The sequence below is a fragment of the Acinonyx jubatus genome, chromosome C2 (genome assembly GCF_027475565.1).
Source record: "Acinonyx jubatus isolate Ajub_Pintada_27869175 chromosome C2, VMU_Ajub_asm_v1.0, whole genome shotgun sequence".
Taxonomy (NCBI): Eukaryota; Metazoa; Chordata; class Mammalia; order Carnivora; family Felidae; genus Acinonyx; species Acinonyx jubatus.
This window is the reverse complement of record NC_069384.1, coordinates 95308423-95323190: the sequence shown is the minus strand read 5'-3', so window position 1 is coordinate 95323190 and position 14768 is coordinate 95308423. Positions and strand designations below refer to the sequence as shown.

At 39.0% G+C, this 14768-nt stretch overlaps 1 protein-coding gene across 13 annotated transcripts in view; it reads right to left on the bottom strand.

Annotated features, from left to right (window-relative positions):
- The window catches only part of MECOM (MDS1 and EVI1 complex locus), a 555921-nt gene that overhangs the window by 57440 nt on the left and 483713 nt on the right, over positions 1 to 14768 (bottom strand). For 10 of the 13 annotated variants that reach the window (XM_053221232.1, XM_053221230.1, XM_053221229.1 and 7 more), the window contains one exon: positions 1763 to 1897. In XM_053221232.1, the coding sequence (XP_053077207.1) occupies positions 1763 to 1897 (135 nt within the window). Of the gene's footprint in view, positions 1 to 1762; positions 1898 to 4268; positions 4492 to 4517; positions 4720 to 4756; positions 5828 to 14768 lie in introns of those variants that run through there. The other 3 variants (XM_027061472.2, XM_053221233.1, XM_053221234.1) reach the window with 3 other exon arrangements.

The following is a 14768-nucleotide window of genomic DNA, read 5'->3' as shown; positions in this document are numbered from 1 at the left end:
TGCTATTCATTATATGCTGGTATGAAACCAGCATATTTTCTTTGGAAAGCAATATACCTCAAACATATACCTCAAAAGTAACTGTGTTAAAATTATAAATGCCTACCTTAATAAGCAAGCTAATTCAGAGTCAGCAATAGAAAAATAGTTTTGCTTTTTCAATGTAATTAATATTCCCAATGACGAGTGTATTTACTATAAAATATTAGACACCTAAATATTAAATGAAAAACGTATTGGCCAAGAGTCCCATTCTTACCATCCTTTCACTGATCCTACAACAGTTTGATCTGTCCAATGAGATAGCTCTTATTGTCAGTAAATATGAATAGCAAATAATTATTATGATATAAATACATTATTTCATCTTACAGCTCTCTTTTGAGGTCCATCAACTCCTTTATTTTAAGAAACATAGCATGAAAAATCCATTCATTTATATAACACCTATGTATTTCCCACATCTACAAATAGTGTGCGCTCAAAAAGTGTTGTTGATGTGACAGTAACTCATATGACGGACTTAGGATATTTTCTGTTCTCAATCAATAGCTAATTTAATAATGTTTTCTTTTGTCAATAATGCCTCTTGTTTTCTTACAGCAAAGACAAAAAAACCCATTGATTGGTTTATTATTTTTGATATATGTTGAAGATTTTTAAATGATTCCCATTTAAACCTAATTTTACAATTTACTACCTCATACAGTTTAGTCAGTAAAAATTATCTGGTAGCTGGTAAAATGCCAAAGAATAATCTCATAATGATGATTGAAACAGAGTCTTTGACCATATGACGCTAGCATTACTTAACAGCTTTCAATTGGAAACATCTAATTTAAACTTTTCTTTTCCTTGGTGGTGATTTTCACAGTGAATTTGCCAAACAACCATTTTAATATGGTCTTTGAAACATATTTAATTTAGGTAACCATTGGGTTAAAAGAAATAAATGATGGGTAACATAATTAAATTCTAACCCAGTAGTGTTTATAAAACAAAAAATTAACAGGCTAAACCTCTCGTTGTTTCAGGTATTGTCATACAAAGTTACAAGATTCATAACCTAACTTTATTGAGTGCAAAATATGCTTCATGATATTTTCATGATCTTATTTCATAGCTATTGTTATTACAGTTAACCTCACTACATGGGCCTCCATAAAGCAATTTCCAGCAGTGATATTTTTCTACTTTTCACATATACAAAAAAAAAGAAGTATTCTGATTAATCTAAAAGTGTTTCTCATTTATAATCAGGCAAGTCAATATAAAATGCATAGTCAGGTAAGTGCACATATAGATCATCCATATATATATCTACCTACTACTTCAAGTAAGATCTATATAATATTTCAAGGGTATCACTTCCATTTTCTGCACAAATTCATAAAGTGTTATTGAGTACCTCAATACTTTCTATCAATGTTTCCCTATTATGATGGTAAAGAAAAAAAGGTAAAGAACATCTAGCAATAAATAGTGCTCAGTGTTTAAATCATCCAATCACATTGAGAAAACTCGAACATTTATGAAGTTTACTGTTACAAAGTGAGTAAACCATCCAAAAAAGTAGCCCTGAAAGAAAGCAGTGCTGCAAATAACTTTATTCTGCATCTTACTTATATTTGTGCATTACCTTTCACCCTATCAACAAACAGGCCACAAGGGTCTACTGCAACTCACTGTTATTTTTATTCTTCAGGCTTCACTGATACTTTAGTGCTCTCAAAGAAAAGACAAGAAAATCTTTACAACGTACCTGATCATTTATCTGGCATGCAACGAGGTTGTGCTGATCATAACAGCCAGCGAACCTGATGTACTTGAGCCAGCTTCCTACATCTGGTTGACTAGCATCTACGCAGAACTTCACATTGCAAAACTCATCTAAGATCTGGAAGGAAGAAGATGAGAACAATCAGTTTCCATATCAGTTCATTCATTAGAATAGTTAATTGCTTGAAAATATTTTACTCGTGTGTAGTCCTCCTTTAAATCCTTTTTTAAAAACTCAGACAGCATGCATATTAATAAAGGAGGTATGATAATAAGCTATCTTAGAAGCAGCAATGTACTGTTTTTTAAAAGAACAAAGCGATTGTAAATTATTGCAAAAACTGATCAATTGATTTCAAAAAATGCTTGTTTCCTTGTTATGCATGAATGAGTGCTATTGACTTAGTTCTAGTCAATGTGATTTTTATGAAAAAATAATATTGAATAGTACATATTAACATAATATTTCTAAACTAAGTAGTCAATGTTCAAGGTTCAGATTGTCTTCCCATGAAAGTGTATACTTTCACATTTTTGTCCTTTAAATTCATTCAATTAAAAAAACTTTAAATATTATTAAATTCCTTTTCACTCTGCATTTCACTACCATGAAACAACTAAATCATACCCTGAATTGAAAAAGATAATAAAATTTGTCTCATAGATGTTTCTGACAAAACTTAAGAAAAACAAATGAAAACAAACGATTGATGCACACTCAGGCAAAATATGGCAACCTAACACATGTCAATGCATGTTTCAATTTTATGTTTAGTAAGCAAAATAACAAAATTGGCTTGTGAACAAGTAAAAATATATATAATAATACTGTAACAAATTGCCATCATTAAATATGTTTGTGTATTGTTATTTTTCATATGATTTTACATTTGGCCTATCCTGAATATTAATCATTACTTAAGACACCTATTAAACAAAACTCTAAATGGGAAACATCTATTTTTGAGGTTTTGCATACTTAAACAAAGCTATTCCGATTCACTAGCAGCAATAATGTTTTAAACATCAATATTAAAAGCTGCAGAGTCGTTGACCTAATGGGGAGTAACTAGAAAGGCTGGTAATGTTAATGTCAATCAGTTAATGCAAACTTGAGGAAGTTTCCTATCACAGACTAAATAAGACACTCTAGAACAAAAAAAATCATTAAATAACTCCCAGAGAACCTTGCTGTATCTACACCTATCTAAAAGTAAAAACTAAACTCTTGGGTCCATAGACCAAAAGCAATCTTGCATAGAATTCAGGTATTCACCTAGTTGCAGATTCAACTCATTAACTCACCACAAACTTCAAGAAGAAGCCCAGGGCTCTGAGAGCTCTAGTTAAGAGGCATTATGAATAAGCCTTTGGCCATGAGGCAATTAAAGGGCAATAAGTAGCCCCACAATTTAAAAAAGAAAAATCAAAACAGAAGATAGGGATAGTAATTGCTACACACACACACACACACACACACACACACACACAATCTTTTTCAAGACACCTCTTCACACTAACAACAACAGAAAGTTTACATTAAATACCCTCTCTAGTGAGAAAGACAGATTTTAACAATCTCTTATTTTTTAAATTACAAACTTTAACTCGTTTTCTTCAACTCTCAACGCTGAGTAACTCAAATGGCAACTTGAGATCCCCCTCCCAGATGTCTACGAGAAGCATAAATAACAATAGCAATACACATTTTAAAATAGTAAAAAGTTGGTGTTTTTGTTTTGTTAGTTTTTTGGCTTGTTTGGTTTCTGGTATTTGTTTTCTTGACTAGCAAAAACAAAAAGGCAGTTCTACTGACACAGGAGAGAAATATTTAATGAAGGAAATAGAGTGAAGTCAGTGAAATGCAACACCAGTTCCATTTCATATTTGCAGAAAGAGGTGGAAAACTTGTTAATTTCAAAGTCAAGCATCATCTATCCCCTTAGCTTTCCAGCATTCCCTTTTGCGGGGGGCAGGGAGTTAAGTATTGCATATACTGCACATAAAAATTCTAGGTGTAATTTTATTCCGTGTTAACATTATTGCCATTGCCACTGTCAACAGTGAAATTAATTTAAAAACAGGTTCATTCCCAAAGAATGTCTTTTTACATATATGTTACATGATTATTCAAATATTTCATCAACATATTAACTTTCTTACTCTCAATATTCTTGCCCCAAGACAAAAGCTGAACTTGCTCCAGAAACGTTTCCCCCCCTGGGTGAATTATTCACTTTTGATTTGCTAGCAGAACTGCATTTGTCTCCCAAATGTCTTAATCGTCTCGGAAATCTCGAATAAAATAAAGTAACAACACATCTTCTGTCATTTCATCTAACACACTCCTGTGTTTTTAAAGGCTGTCAAGTTCCAAAGATAGCTTTAATAAAAAAAAAAAAAAAAAAAAGAATTCCCTTTAGGTGGACTTTAGAGAAAGGCCCTTTCAAAAACCAACAGCAAAAGGAAAGAAAAAAAAAAATCCCTACATTCTAGCCAAAGGGTCCGAATGTGACTTTCTCGCGAAGCAGCACACGATGTTGGACAGCAAAGCTGTTACTTGGCAAGGTGGAACTCGGCCGAAAGCGGCTCCAAAGTCGCGTGGCCGGTGCCAGGAATTCAGATTTTGGCAACCCCACCTTCTGCGTCCCTGATACCGACGGACAGACACACGGAGGGAGGGGAAGTAGGAGACGAGCGAGAGGAAAAAAAGGCCGACAGCCGGGAGAGAGACCCACCGAAGGCCGGACGACCCACCCCGGAGACGCGTCCAGACCGCACCGTCAGGAGGAACAAGGAAATCGCCAGTCCCAGCAACGTAGATAAGCAGCAGGGCTCCGCGAGACTGCGGGCAAGTAGGAAAAGAAGGCTGGGGGGGCGGGGGGTACCCCGGAGAAGGGGTGCCAAGGCAGAAAAGTGTCCGAAGTTACAAACTATGCACATCGCCAAGACTTTTTTTTTAAGTGCGTTCTCTTACCTTAAGATTTCTATGGCCTCAACTCAGCAATAAAAGGCAATCACAGAAGAATTAAAACAAACAAAATAAAATAATCAGCAGCCCCCAGCTTTCCTGCACGAAAATCCTTTCAAACGATCCCGAACCACATTTCGGGATGTTAAAAAAAAAAAAAAAAGAAAAAAAGAAAAAAAAAGAAAAGAAAGAAAAAGGAAAAAAGAAAGCCTCGCGTCTCGATTTCCGAATAGGTCTCTGATAACTTTGTCCGTTTCTAGGATCTGCTCGCCAGGACCACGCGTTTCAGATTTATTGTCCGCCAACAGTGTATTTTTAAGACCAGAAATGAAGTCTCCTTTCGTCTGGGTGACCCGGGTTTGGTGTGTTTTGGCTTTTTTTTCCCCCTTCCTAAATGAGCTCGGAGCTATTCCTTCTGGTTCACATCACCTCCCTCTTTTCTCACTTTCTCTTGCTCTTATCAGCCCGATGTGTAATGAAAGTTATCTGAAACCCACTAAAACTTCTTCCACTTCTCTCTCCCAGTTCCAGGGGGGGGGGGGGTGGGGGGGGGGACAGGCAGGAGGGGCAGAGTTTGAAAAGGTGGGGGGCCTGGGGAGGCGAGGGGAGCTCTAGCCCCCGTTCAGATCCTCCGTAGCGCCTTCCCCAGTCCTAGACCCTCACGGGATCGTCCCCTTTCGCAACTCCAAGCGCAGCCGCCGGGTTTCTATTTCATGAACTGTCTCTTTAAAGAAGATCTGCTCGGCCATCCAGAAAGAACCCGGGGCGAGGGAGAAAGGGAGCTATCTCCCGCCGCCCAGAGTGTCGGAAGCCAGACGGGGCTCCTCTTTCAGTAAATTTTTAAAGTGACAGCAGCCTCCTCTGGCGGGAGAGGTCACAAAAAGGTCGCCAAGACCCAAGTCCTATAGGGACAGACTGATTATGGATACACCATCCCCCTTAAGCATGTAGATTTCTCCGGGTAAACAACCAATGGGGAGATCTCGGCAGACAGGATTTCTTTCCCTAGGGAAATATCCTCTGTTTAGGTGTCCTGAAAGCACAAGTGTAAGTGTGTGTGTGTGCGTGCGTGTGTGTGTGTGCGTGTGTGTGTTGGAGGTGGGGGATGGGAGTGATCCGGTGGAGAAGTGCTTTGGGGGGTGTGAGGGTGTGTGCACCAAGCCTGGGGGTGGGGCGCTGGAGGGGGCGAGAATGAGAATGGGGTTTAGGGTGAAGAGACACTGGCTCATGCTAAACCTCATAATTAGTTTAGAAATTCTCAGAAAACAACAGCCTAACAGTGAAAGTTGACATGTCCATTTCCAGTTTTCTGCTAAGCATCTTTTTAAATGATTATTATTGAAGTTCATGCTCTGTTCTCTATTATTATAGTTAGGTCAGCTGAAGAGCATGCTACTTTTTCAAATCATGTTTGTCTTAAAAGAAGTAATTTCAAAATCTGAAACATGTTTTGCCAATAACCTGCCCAAATAGCGTATTAAGGTCTTGGAGAGATTGACAATTGTCTGGTGAGTTTTTGCCATATTCTGTAATACGTTAATTAAAACACCATTAACGACCAAAAGTGGAATTAAGCAGTTTGACAACTCAGGTTATTTTTAAAGTTTTAACGTTGTAAATACTGCTTTGGGGGATCAGTACTGTACGCTGATTAATAACTTTCTAATATAAATGGTCACTTTTTATCAAAACATTTCAGAAACAGCACCGGAAGAAGGAATATAGGAATGCGTGACAAAATAAGAGTCTACGGATTTACCTATAGCCAACCTTTGAAATTTTAGTAAAACCCAACGGTTAAATGGAAATAATTTTTTTTTATCGCAAAACTCCATTCATAAAAACAAATGAACAAATCCAACTTCTCAACTCAACAATGGAAAGTTAAGCAAAGTAAGCCGGTCGAGGGACCCTCGAGGGGGAGGGGCGGAGGGAAAGGCTATGGAAAGCGTGCTTATGTTGAACTTTATCAGCGAACAGGGACGACGCCAAGTCCCCTTTTTGTTTTCTCCAAGTGCAAATAGACGTGTAAATCTAGTAGATGTATATTTCCCCAAAATGCTGATTTAAAAAACAAAAATAGTAACAAAAGGGAGGGATGTGGGAGAGAGAAAATGACAAGAGGTGGTGACTAATTCGTTTCGGTGGCCTGTTATCTGTGACATTGAACTGTTATTTCAGATAATGGCCATTGTTTGAGGAAAAATCGCACAGCAGTGGTAGGTAGGACAGGAAAAATCCTTTGTAAATAACCTAAAACCCGGTCAGATATTCCCATAGAGTTCGGCGCTTGAGAACCTTTAAGAGCCCCCGGTTTGCTGCCATTGATTTCCTGCCCTTCCTCAACTTGCCCATTGTCGGAGCCCTTTTTTTTTTTTTTTTTTTTTTTTTTTTTAATTTAGCCATAAATTGGACCGGCTCGAGCTATGAGCTGTTCTATTTTCTTCCTGTCAGGATGAGGGATTTGTTTTATGATGCATTGTGTATTAAATACAAGTAATCTGGGGAACCGATTGCTTCAGACAGTGCGGCCTGATCAGGGGGTCTGAGAGCTGAGCGCCCCAATCCCCCGCCCCAGCCCCGCGGCCCCCGCCACCTTGCCCTTTACAAAGCGGCTCTGAAAAGGAGGAAATGTCGGTGGATAAACAAAAGGTCGGGTAGAATCAGTGGCAGGTTCTGGCTAAATTAGGATTTCGTGGAAAGGGCCTCGGAGTTTTTCCCTTATATTGGGTTCGGGTGGGGGAGGCGGGGCGACTTTCAAGGTCTGGGTACTTGCAGATGTGGCTGAGGCCGGTAGATGGCGTTGCACCCCGAACTAAGGCGCTGCGGCTGCGGCTGCGGCTTCGGCTTCAACCACCCAGGTGAACCCCTGCCTTCCGCCGGGCGCCGGGCGCCGGCCTCCGGCTTTGCCCTGCGCCCAGCAGGCCGGCCCGCACTTCCCGAGCTTCTGGCCGTGGGCATCCTGCAGTCCAGAACCGCGGACACCGGACTGAGCTAGGACTAGTTCCACGTAGGAAATTCTCTTCTCCAAACAGAGCCAAAAGTGTTAACGCCTTCTCTCTGAAACCTTGGAAGATTTATCTAGAGAGATGGGGGATTATTTAGCCTCATCATTATTTTATCAATATCATCATCATCAGTCTTGCTCTCTGCTGAATTACTAGTGAGAAAGACTAAAGGAAATCATCAGAAGGACCCGGGCAAACACGAAATATCAATCTCTCTCCCTCGCTCTTGCTCCCCCCACCCTTCGCTCTCGCGCTCCCGCTCTCTCCCTCCCTCACACCCCGCCCCCTCTCTTTTTTGATTATATAATAACTCCGCGGAAAGACAGAGTCACCCCACTTTTCTTCCCCCAAAGACGCAGCTTGAAGTTTACAAGTAGGGTCCTGAAATCCCAGAGTAGTTAGATGGGCCTTGTTTCTCAAGAAAGGAGCCTCTTGCTATTTCCATAATAACCCTTTAGGAGAAGACCCTGACCCACCTCCTCCCGTAAGAAGTGAAACAGAAGAGGAGACGGAGCACTGGAGAAAAAAGGTTTTTGCACAGCGCTTGTTTTTCTCCCTGGTTAACTTGCTTTCCATCAGGAGGTTTCTAAAACAATAAATAAATACAAGGAGCCAAATACCACCACCAATTCCCTTTATTCCTTGGGATTTCGGGTGAAATCTGTTTACAGTAGTTCCCAGTTACAAATTAATCTGCAAAAGCCGCTGTCTGCTCAGCAGTAATCAGTAACATGCGTGTTCTGCAGTGTTTAACGCTGCCCTTGAAATGGGCTATTAAAAATAATGGTTTTACTATAATCTCAAACCAACTTTAATTTGCAAACATGTATCAGGACAAATGATCTAAATATTAAGGGGATGGAATGGAAGAACATACTATAACAAATGTATAGCTCTGGAGAAAGCAGAAAATAGACTGATTCATCACCACTGTTTAAGAAGAACCCTACTTTAAAAACATTTTTTTTCCAGAAGGAATTATTGTTTTTTCTGTCCCAGTCTGTTAATTGTTGTTTACCAGGAAAAAGGCATTGGAAAATATGAGGTTTGAGTGTGAGTTGATAGATTTTCTGGGAGCTGTAAAGATCCCCCTTTGGCTGATGGCAGGGCTGGGGTGGGAGAGGTTAATGTGTTTTCTTCCTGGTTTGAAAAGGGCATAAACCCTCCTCAGGCCCCTTCCTTCCTCCCCCATCTGCGTGGATTGCAGAATCTTTAAAAGGCTCAAAGATTTCCAATAAGGCCACTGGCTCTGCCTTCATTGTGTAACTGTTTATTTAAAATAAGTCAATATATTAGTTAAAGCAGTAAGAAGTTAGTGCTTCAGTATTCAAGTGATTCCCACAAGACTGTAAGCTGATGCCTCTTTTAAGCCTTCAACTTCATGGCTGTCCCAGAAGTAAAAGTTCTGCTAATGGAGACCCTATGGGCATGGTACATTCCAGCACATCATTAAAGGAAAGAAAAGCAGTCCAGCCAAAGCCAGATGAAATGACTGCACTGTCCACTTTTAATAGGCTTCCTGTGGACAAACAGCCCTGTAACACTCTGCAGAGGACAATATTTAAAAACAAGACAACTTGCTGGCAGTTTTCAATACCATAAAGTTAATAAAGTATGTTCCCATTCACCCTGACATTATGTTTTTAGTTTATAGAGGAAGGCACTTTATAACCTCAGCCTAAGTAGACTTCCCTTAATTCCGCAGCTTTGGGTTTCTTGAGGTGGCTAAATATACACTGAACTTCAAGCCTGACATTTTTGTTTTAACACTCTTTTTTTGTAGCTTTTCAAGAACATACAAGTGCATTTTTACATTTCTCAAGTGCAGTTTCATTCATGGAGATCCTGTTAAATCTTGTTTCATACAGTTCATGTCAAGAAGCATGAAATAATCTGAGAAATTGACATTTGGCTGAACAATAACTGCTTGCTAATTAAATTAGCTTCATGTATAGATATTGACGTGTGTTTAAAAAGAAAATCGATGCTTTCTTTTCCACATCAGAACAGGATTTTGTAAAATCTAACTTAACTGAGACTAAGATAAGAAAAAATATAGTAAGTACGTCTTTAGGACTCAAGAGACTCCCTACTGATTTTCCTATAAATATTTTTCCCAATACAGAAACTCCCAATTTGTCTCTCCTCCTTCTTTCCCTCCAGATTCTTGACCACCTACAAGTTCTTCTCCCAAATCCTTTTACTTAAAGAGTAAGTCTTGTAATGAAGCATAACATCTAGCCAGAGAAACTAGGTCAGAAAGCCAAGGAATCAAAGGAATATTTTGTTTAATTTTAGTTTATATGTTTTAATCAGGGGCGTATTTCCCAAGATGGGCCCCCTAAATTTGAAGGTGAATTCTGTGGTGCTGGGTAGGTAGACACAAACAAAACAGTCCAGCACAGTAAGTTTACAAACAAAAAGGGCTCGGAATGTCTATAGTCACAAATATACACCATCACTCCTCAGGAGAGATGTTTCTTGTCTCTCTTGATGGACTTTGTTTTTTGTTTTGTTGTTGTTGTTGTTGTTTTTAATCTATGGGTGTGGGGGGGGGCTGTTGAAAAAAAATGAAAAAAGGAAATTAAACGTAAAAAAAAAATGTAAATAAAAAATTTCCCTTGGTCTGGAAATGGGCCCTACTGAAAGCATGTTAATCCCCACCTCAGTAATTTGGTTCTCCAGGAGAAGACAGAAGCCCTGCTGCTGTGCCCTGCACTTCATAAATCACATCTTTATGTGGACAAGGTCAGGGCACCTAACAGCTCAGACATGGGCCTTTGCAGTGGCTCGAGGATTCAGGCATGTTTACTCTCCCGCTCGGCTCTCCGAGGAGTAGTCCAGCACGCTTCTAATTACTTTTGATTATTTTCATTTGCTGGGGTCAGTCTGGCTTGCCAGGACTTGCTGGAGGGTTGATTTCCTACAAATCTCGATGTCTTTGTAGGACGGCACTGTGTGCGTGCAGAATTAGCACCCCGTTATTGTCCCTACAGCATGGGATCCCTCAAAAGAGATACTGTGATATAAAAGTTTCCCCAGTGAACCATTACCTACTTCCAATTTTATTAATTAACTACACAAGCATAATCACCTAGCTGATCTTTTGAAAAATGCAGATGACTTTCTTACCATTTGAGTATTTTATCGTATATTTGGCCACACTGAAAGTGAATTTCTTTTCTTTTTTTCCTTTTTTTTTTTTTTTTTTTTTTTTTGCTTTACTCTAAATATATTTAGTAATGACTAGCAGCCCTTTGGAAACTAAGATGAAATACTTTGCTGAGACAACAGCTCTAGTGAATAAATTATTATACTCAAAGATTTATTTCCTAAACTCCAATTAAGACTGCCATATTTAAAATATTTTTTGTTTGGCTATTTTGATGTATTTCAGTCCTAAGCTATTACGCTGAGTGGTTATTTTGTGGCGAAAGCACAACAACAACAACAACAACAACAACAACAACAAATTCATATGAAGTTTAAATGAAAACACTGTTATAAAATAAAAACTTCAATAAAATATAGTAAAATTTTGGTAGAGAAAAAGAGATGAAATACCATTATTTTTCTCTTCCTTATCCACCCAAGGTAGAAATGTTTAATGCTCTGACGTATATGCATTAAAAGATGCATTAAAAAAAAACTGAACAAATAAATATTCACTAAAACTGAAAAATAAGTAATTGCAAAAAACATACAACACATCAATCTGGCTGTTGAGACAACATTTTTAGGTCACCGAGCAAAAATTACTTTTAGCTTCTTCTTTTTTTAGATGATAACTTGGATCATGATTACAATTAGTCTTCAAAAGCCAAATTCCTTATTCTTCCTAACTTTGGATCAAAGAATGAATGTACTAAATGCTTTTAGAATTAACTGCAATTCTGTTAGGAATTAATTTTTAATTATTTTATTAATTTTAATTAATTCAATCTCTCGAGACACTATTCAGCACATTATGAAATAACTTGAGGGTCAGCCTCTTCCCTGAGGCTATGAAAACACCGTTGTTTTAGTGGTTGTAAGACTCATAATTTTGTGGGGAAAGTGAGCTGGAAGACCTGTCTCTACTTCTGTCTCCACCCCTAGCTATGTGCCTTTGGGTAAGTCACTTAACCTTTGAGTTGGTTTCCATGAGAGTTTCATAATATCAGCCTAACAGGAATGTTGGGAAAATAAATCGGGTAATATGAGTGTGAACCGCTCTGAGTTCATGGGAACAGGTCAAAATACTATAAGCTTCACAGTATTGGTGTTGGTATAATGGGTTAGAACAGACTTACAGACACACACAATGAGGAAGATAGTCTAGTCTGTATTTTGAAGAATGGCAAAATCGAAGTATTTTTCTATCCTCTTTCTTCCATTCCAATGCCAGTTGCCCTAATCCTTACCCTGACCTATGGAAGAGAAGAATTTTAAGAAAAATGTTTTTGCTCTCTCAAGCTGTGCTACCCCCGAAGATGTCTGTCTCTGTCTGGCTTGCAGCTGAGTTTGTTCTGTCCTACCCACTGCGTTCTCTGCCAATCAGTAAGAGGGAGAGCTCTGAGGCAGAGGTAAAATGTCATTGAGGTTAAGATCCCTAAAAACCAGGTTAGGAAGCCATCCACACACATATACACACCCATACACACACATCTGGACTAGTTTTAGGTCAATATTTATTACCAAGGCCAGTAAACTTATTCTCTACCATGTCCTCTGGTAGACTTTAAGTGCCACAATAGCAGGGATTGGGTATATTTTATTTGCTTCTATTGCCCAGAGCCTAATACAACACCTGGAGGTATTGTACCTCATATGGTACCTCATATGGAGGTATTCAGTAGATGTTTGTTGAAAAAATGTGTAAGAATCTTCCTCGCTTTTTATTCCCACCCATGGATGCCCAGCTTAGATGCCTGTTACCTGTTGTCTGAATTATTGCAATGACCTCTTAACAGATCATCTGACCACAGCTCACCTTCCCACTAGTTCATGCTCAATACTGTTCATCTTCCCCAGCATCAGCTCTTAGTCACTTTTCTGTTCAAAATTCTTCAATGGGTTTCAGTTGTCTAATGATTCAGTATAAACTCATTCCATTTTTTGACAATTAAATGAAGAGATGTAAGTAAATCACTTAGAATCATGCATGGTGCATACCATATGGTCAATTAAAACTGCTATTATTATTATTGGGATTACTAAAATAATTGTTATTCTAACCATTATTGTTCCTCGGCCTATAATCCATTTTGCCTTGATTATCTTGGATGAAATCTTATCTGCCCTTCAAAGACCCCCTTTTTTATGCCCACTGATTCCTACCAAGTCTGACCTTTTTCATCATTCACCCCAAATCATCTTTGCTTCAATTCTGGTTTATAGCCAGGTCTACCTTGCCTTACAGTAGTGTTCATTACTAAAATCATTGCTCACTGTTCATTATTAAAATCATCAAAAGTCCTTCTTAAGGGTCATTGTAGCTTAAATTCTTAAAGATGGGATCAAGTTTCATTCATACTAACATGTTCAGCCCCATCTTTTCATAATGAGCTAAAACTCCCTTTGAACTTCCCTTGTAAGAGTGAATTCATTATGCCTACATGTATGAGGAATTGCTATAATAGCCAAGAAAACTGGACTATTTAACATTGTACCCCCATGAGAATCAACTGATGCCCTGATAAGTCTCTTTTAGGGAATTTAGAGATAGAAACTCCTGCCACTGCTAATGTCCAGAAGCAGCACGTTACTGCTCCCTATCACTCATATTTCTGTTTCTGTTCCATCTGCCCTTTACCTGAGTGCCAACCCTGGACAACATCTTGGACTCTTTCATTTCCCTTATCCCCAGTAAACAGTCACTGACTTGGTCAGTCTGTTAAATTGTTACTACAGAGCCTTCATCTTCCCACTGGCACCGACCTAATGAAGGCCCTTGTCATATTAGGCCTGAATTTTATGGCATCTGTAGACCAAAAATTAGCCTTCCTGAAATAACAAAGGTATAACAATGTTTTGTTTTACCTAAAAAAGAAAAGAAAATGTAGAAAACAAAGAAAAAACACACTAATAAAGATTCTGATGGATCCTAACGTGCTAGAAAATAAAGCCCCTAATTCCAAACGCAGTCTCCTCTCTAATTTGATGTCAAATTTATCTTGGTACGTCCATATCCTGGTTCTTCCCTCCAAACAGGTCCTTAGTTCTGGTTAGCAACTAGGGATGTGAGCAGAAGTTCTTGGTCCTTTAACTGTGTTCATGTGGGTCCTTCACATTTTCTTACAGTCACGGCATTCAGGAGATGAAACAATGGAAATACTAGTAGTATTTGTCGAGCTCATACACAGCCATCCAGGCACCCTTACAGTACTTGTTATTAAAATCATTCACTAGGGGCGCCTGGGTGGCGCAGTCGGTTAAGCGTCCGACTTCAGCCAGGTCACGATCTCCCGGTCTGTGAGTTCGAGCCCCGCGTCAGGCTCTGTGCTGATGGCTCCGAGCCTGGAGCCTGTTTCCGATTCTGTGTCTCCCTCTCTCTCTGCCCCTCCCCCGTTCATGCTCTGTCTCTCTCTGTCCCAAAAATAAATAAAAACGTTGAAAAAAAATTAAAAAAAAAAATAAAATCATTCACTAGTCAGTCATCATATTTAGGGTCATTTGTAATATGTTATCTGCCAATTTACCTATAGGCTGTTTAATGGCCAGAAACACTCTTCACGTGAGCATTTTCTAACCAGTGACTTGTTAGCAGGTCTTCCCCGAGAATGTGTTCTGTGGTTAAATAAGGTAGTAACTCCCTCTTGGGGCCTCACAATGAACATCAGCACGGTAAATGCTCTAAGACTCTAAAAGTTTAAGAAGTACTGCAGGAAAGAAACCTTTTGACTTGTTTAATGGGGCATCAACAAAAATATTTAAACATGTACAAAATCCCCTTGCCCCTTCCACTGGGACGCCTAAGGGAAGGAATTTTGGAAATAAAGCTTTATGTTATTTTGCATCCATTTCAGCAA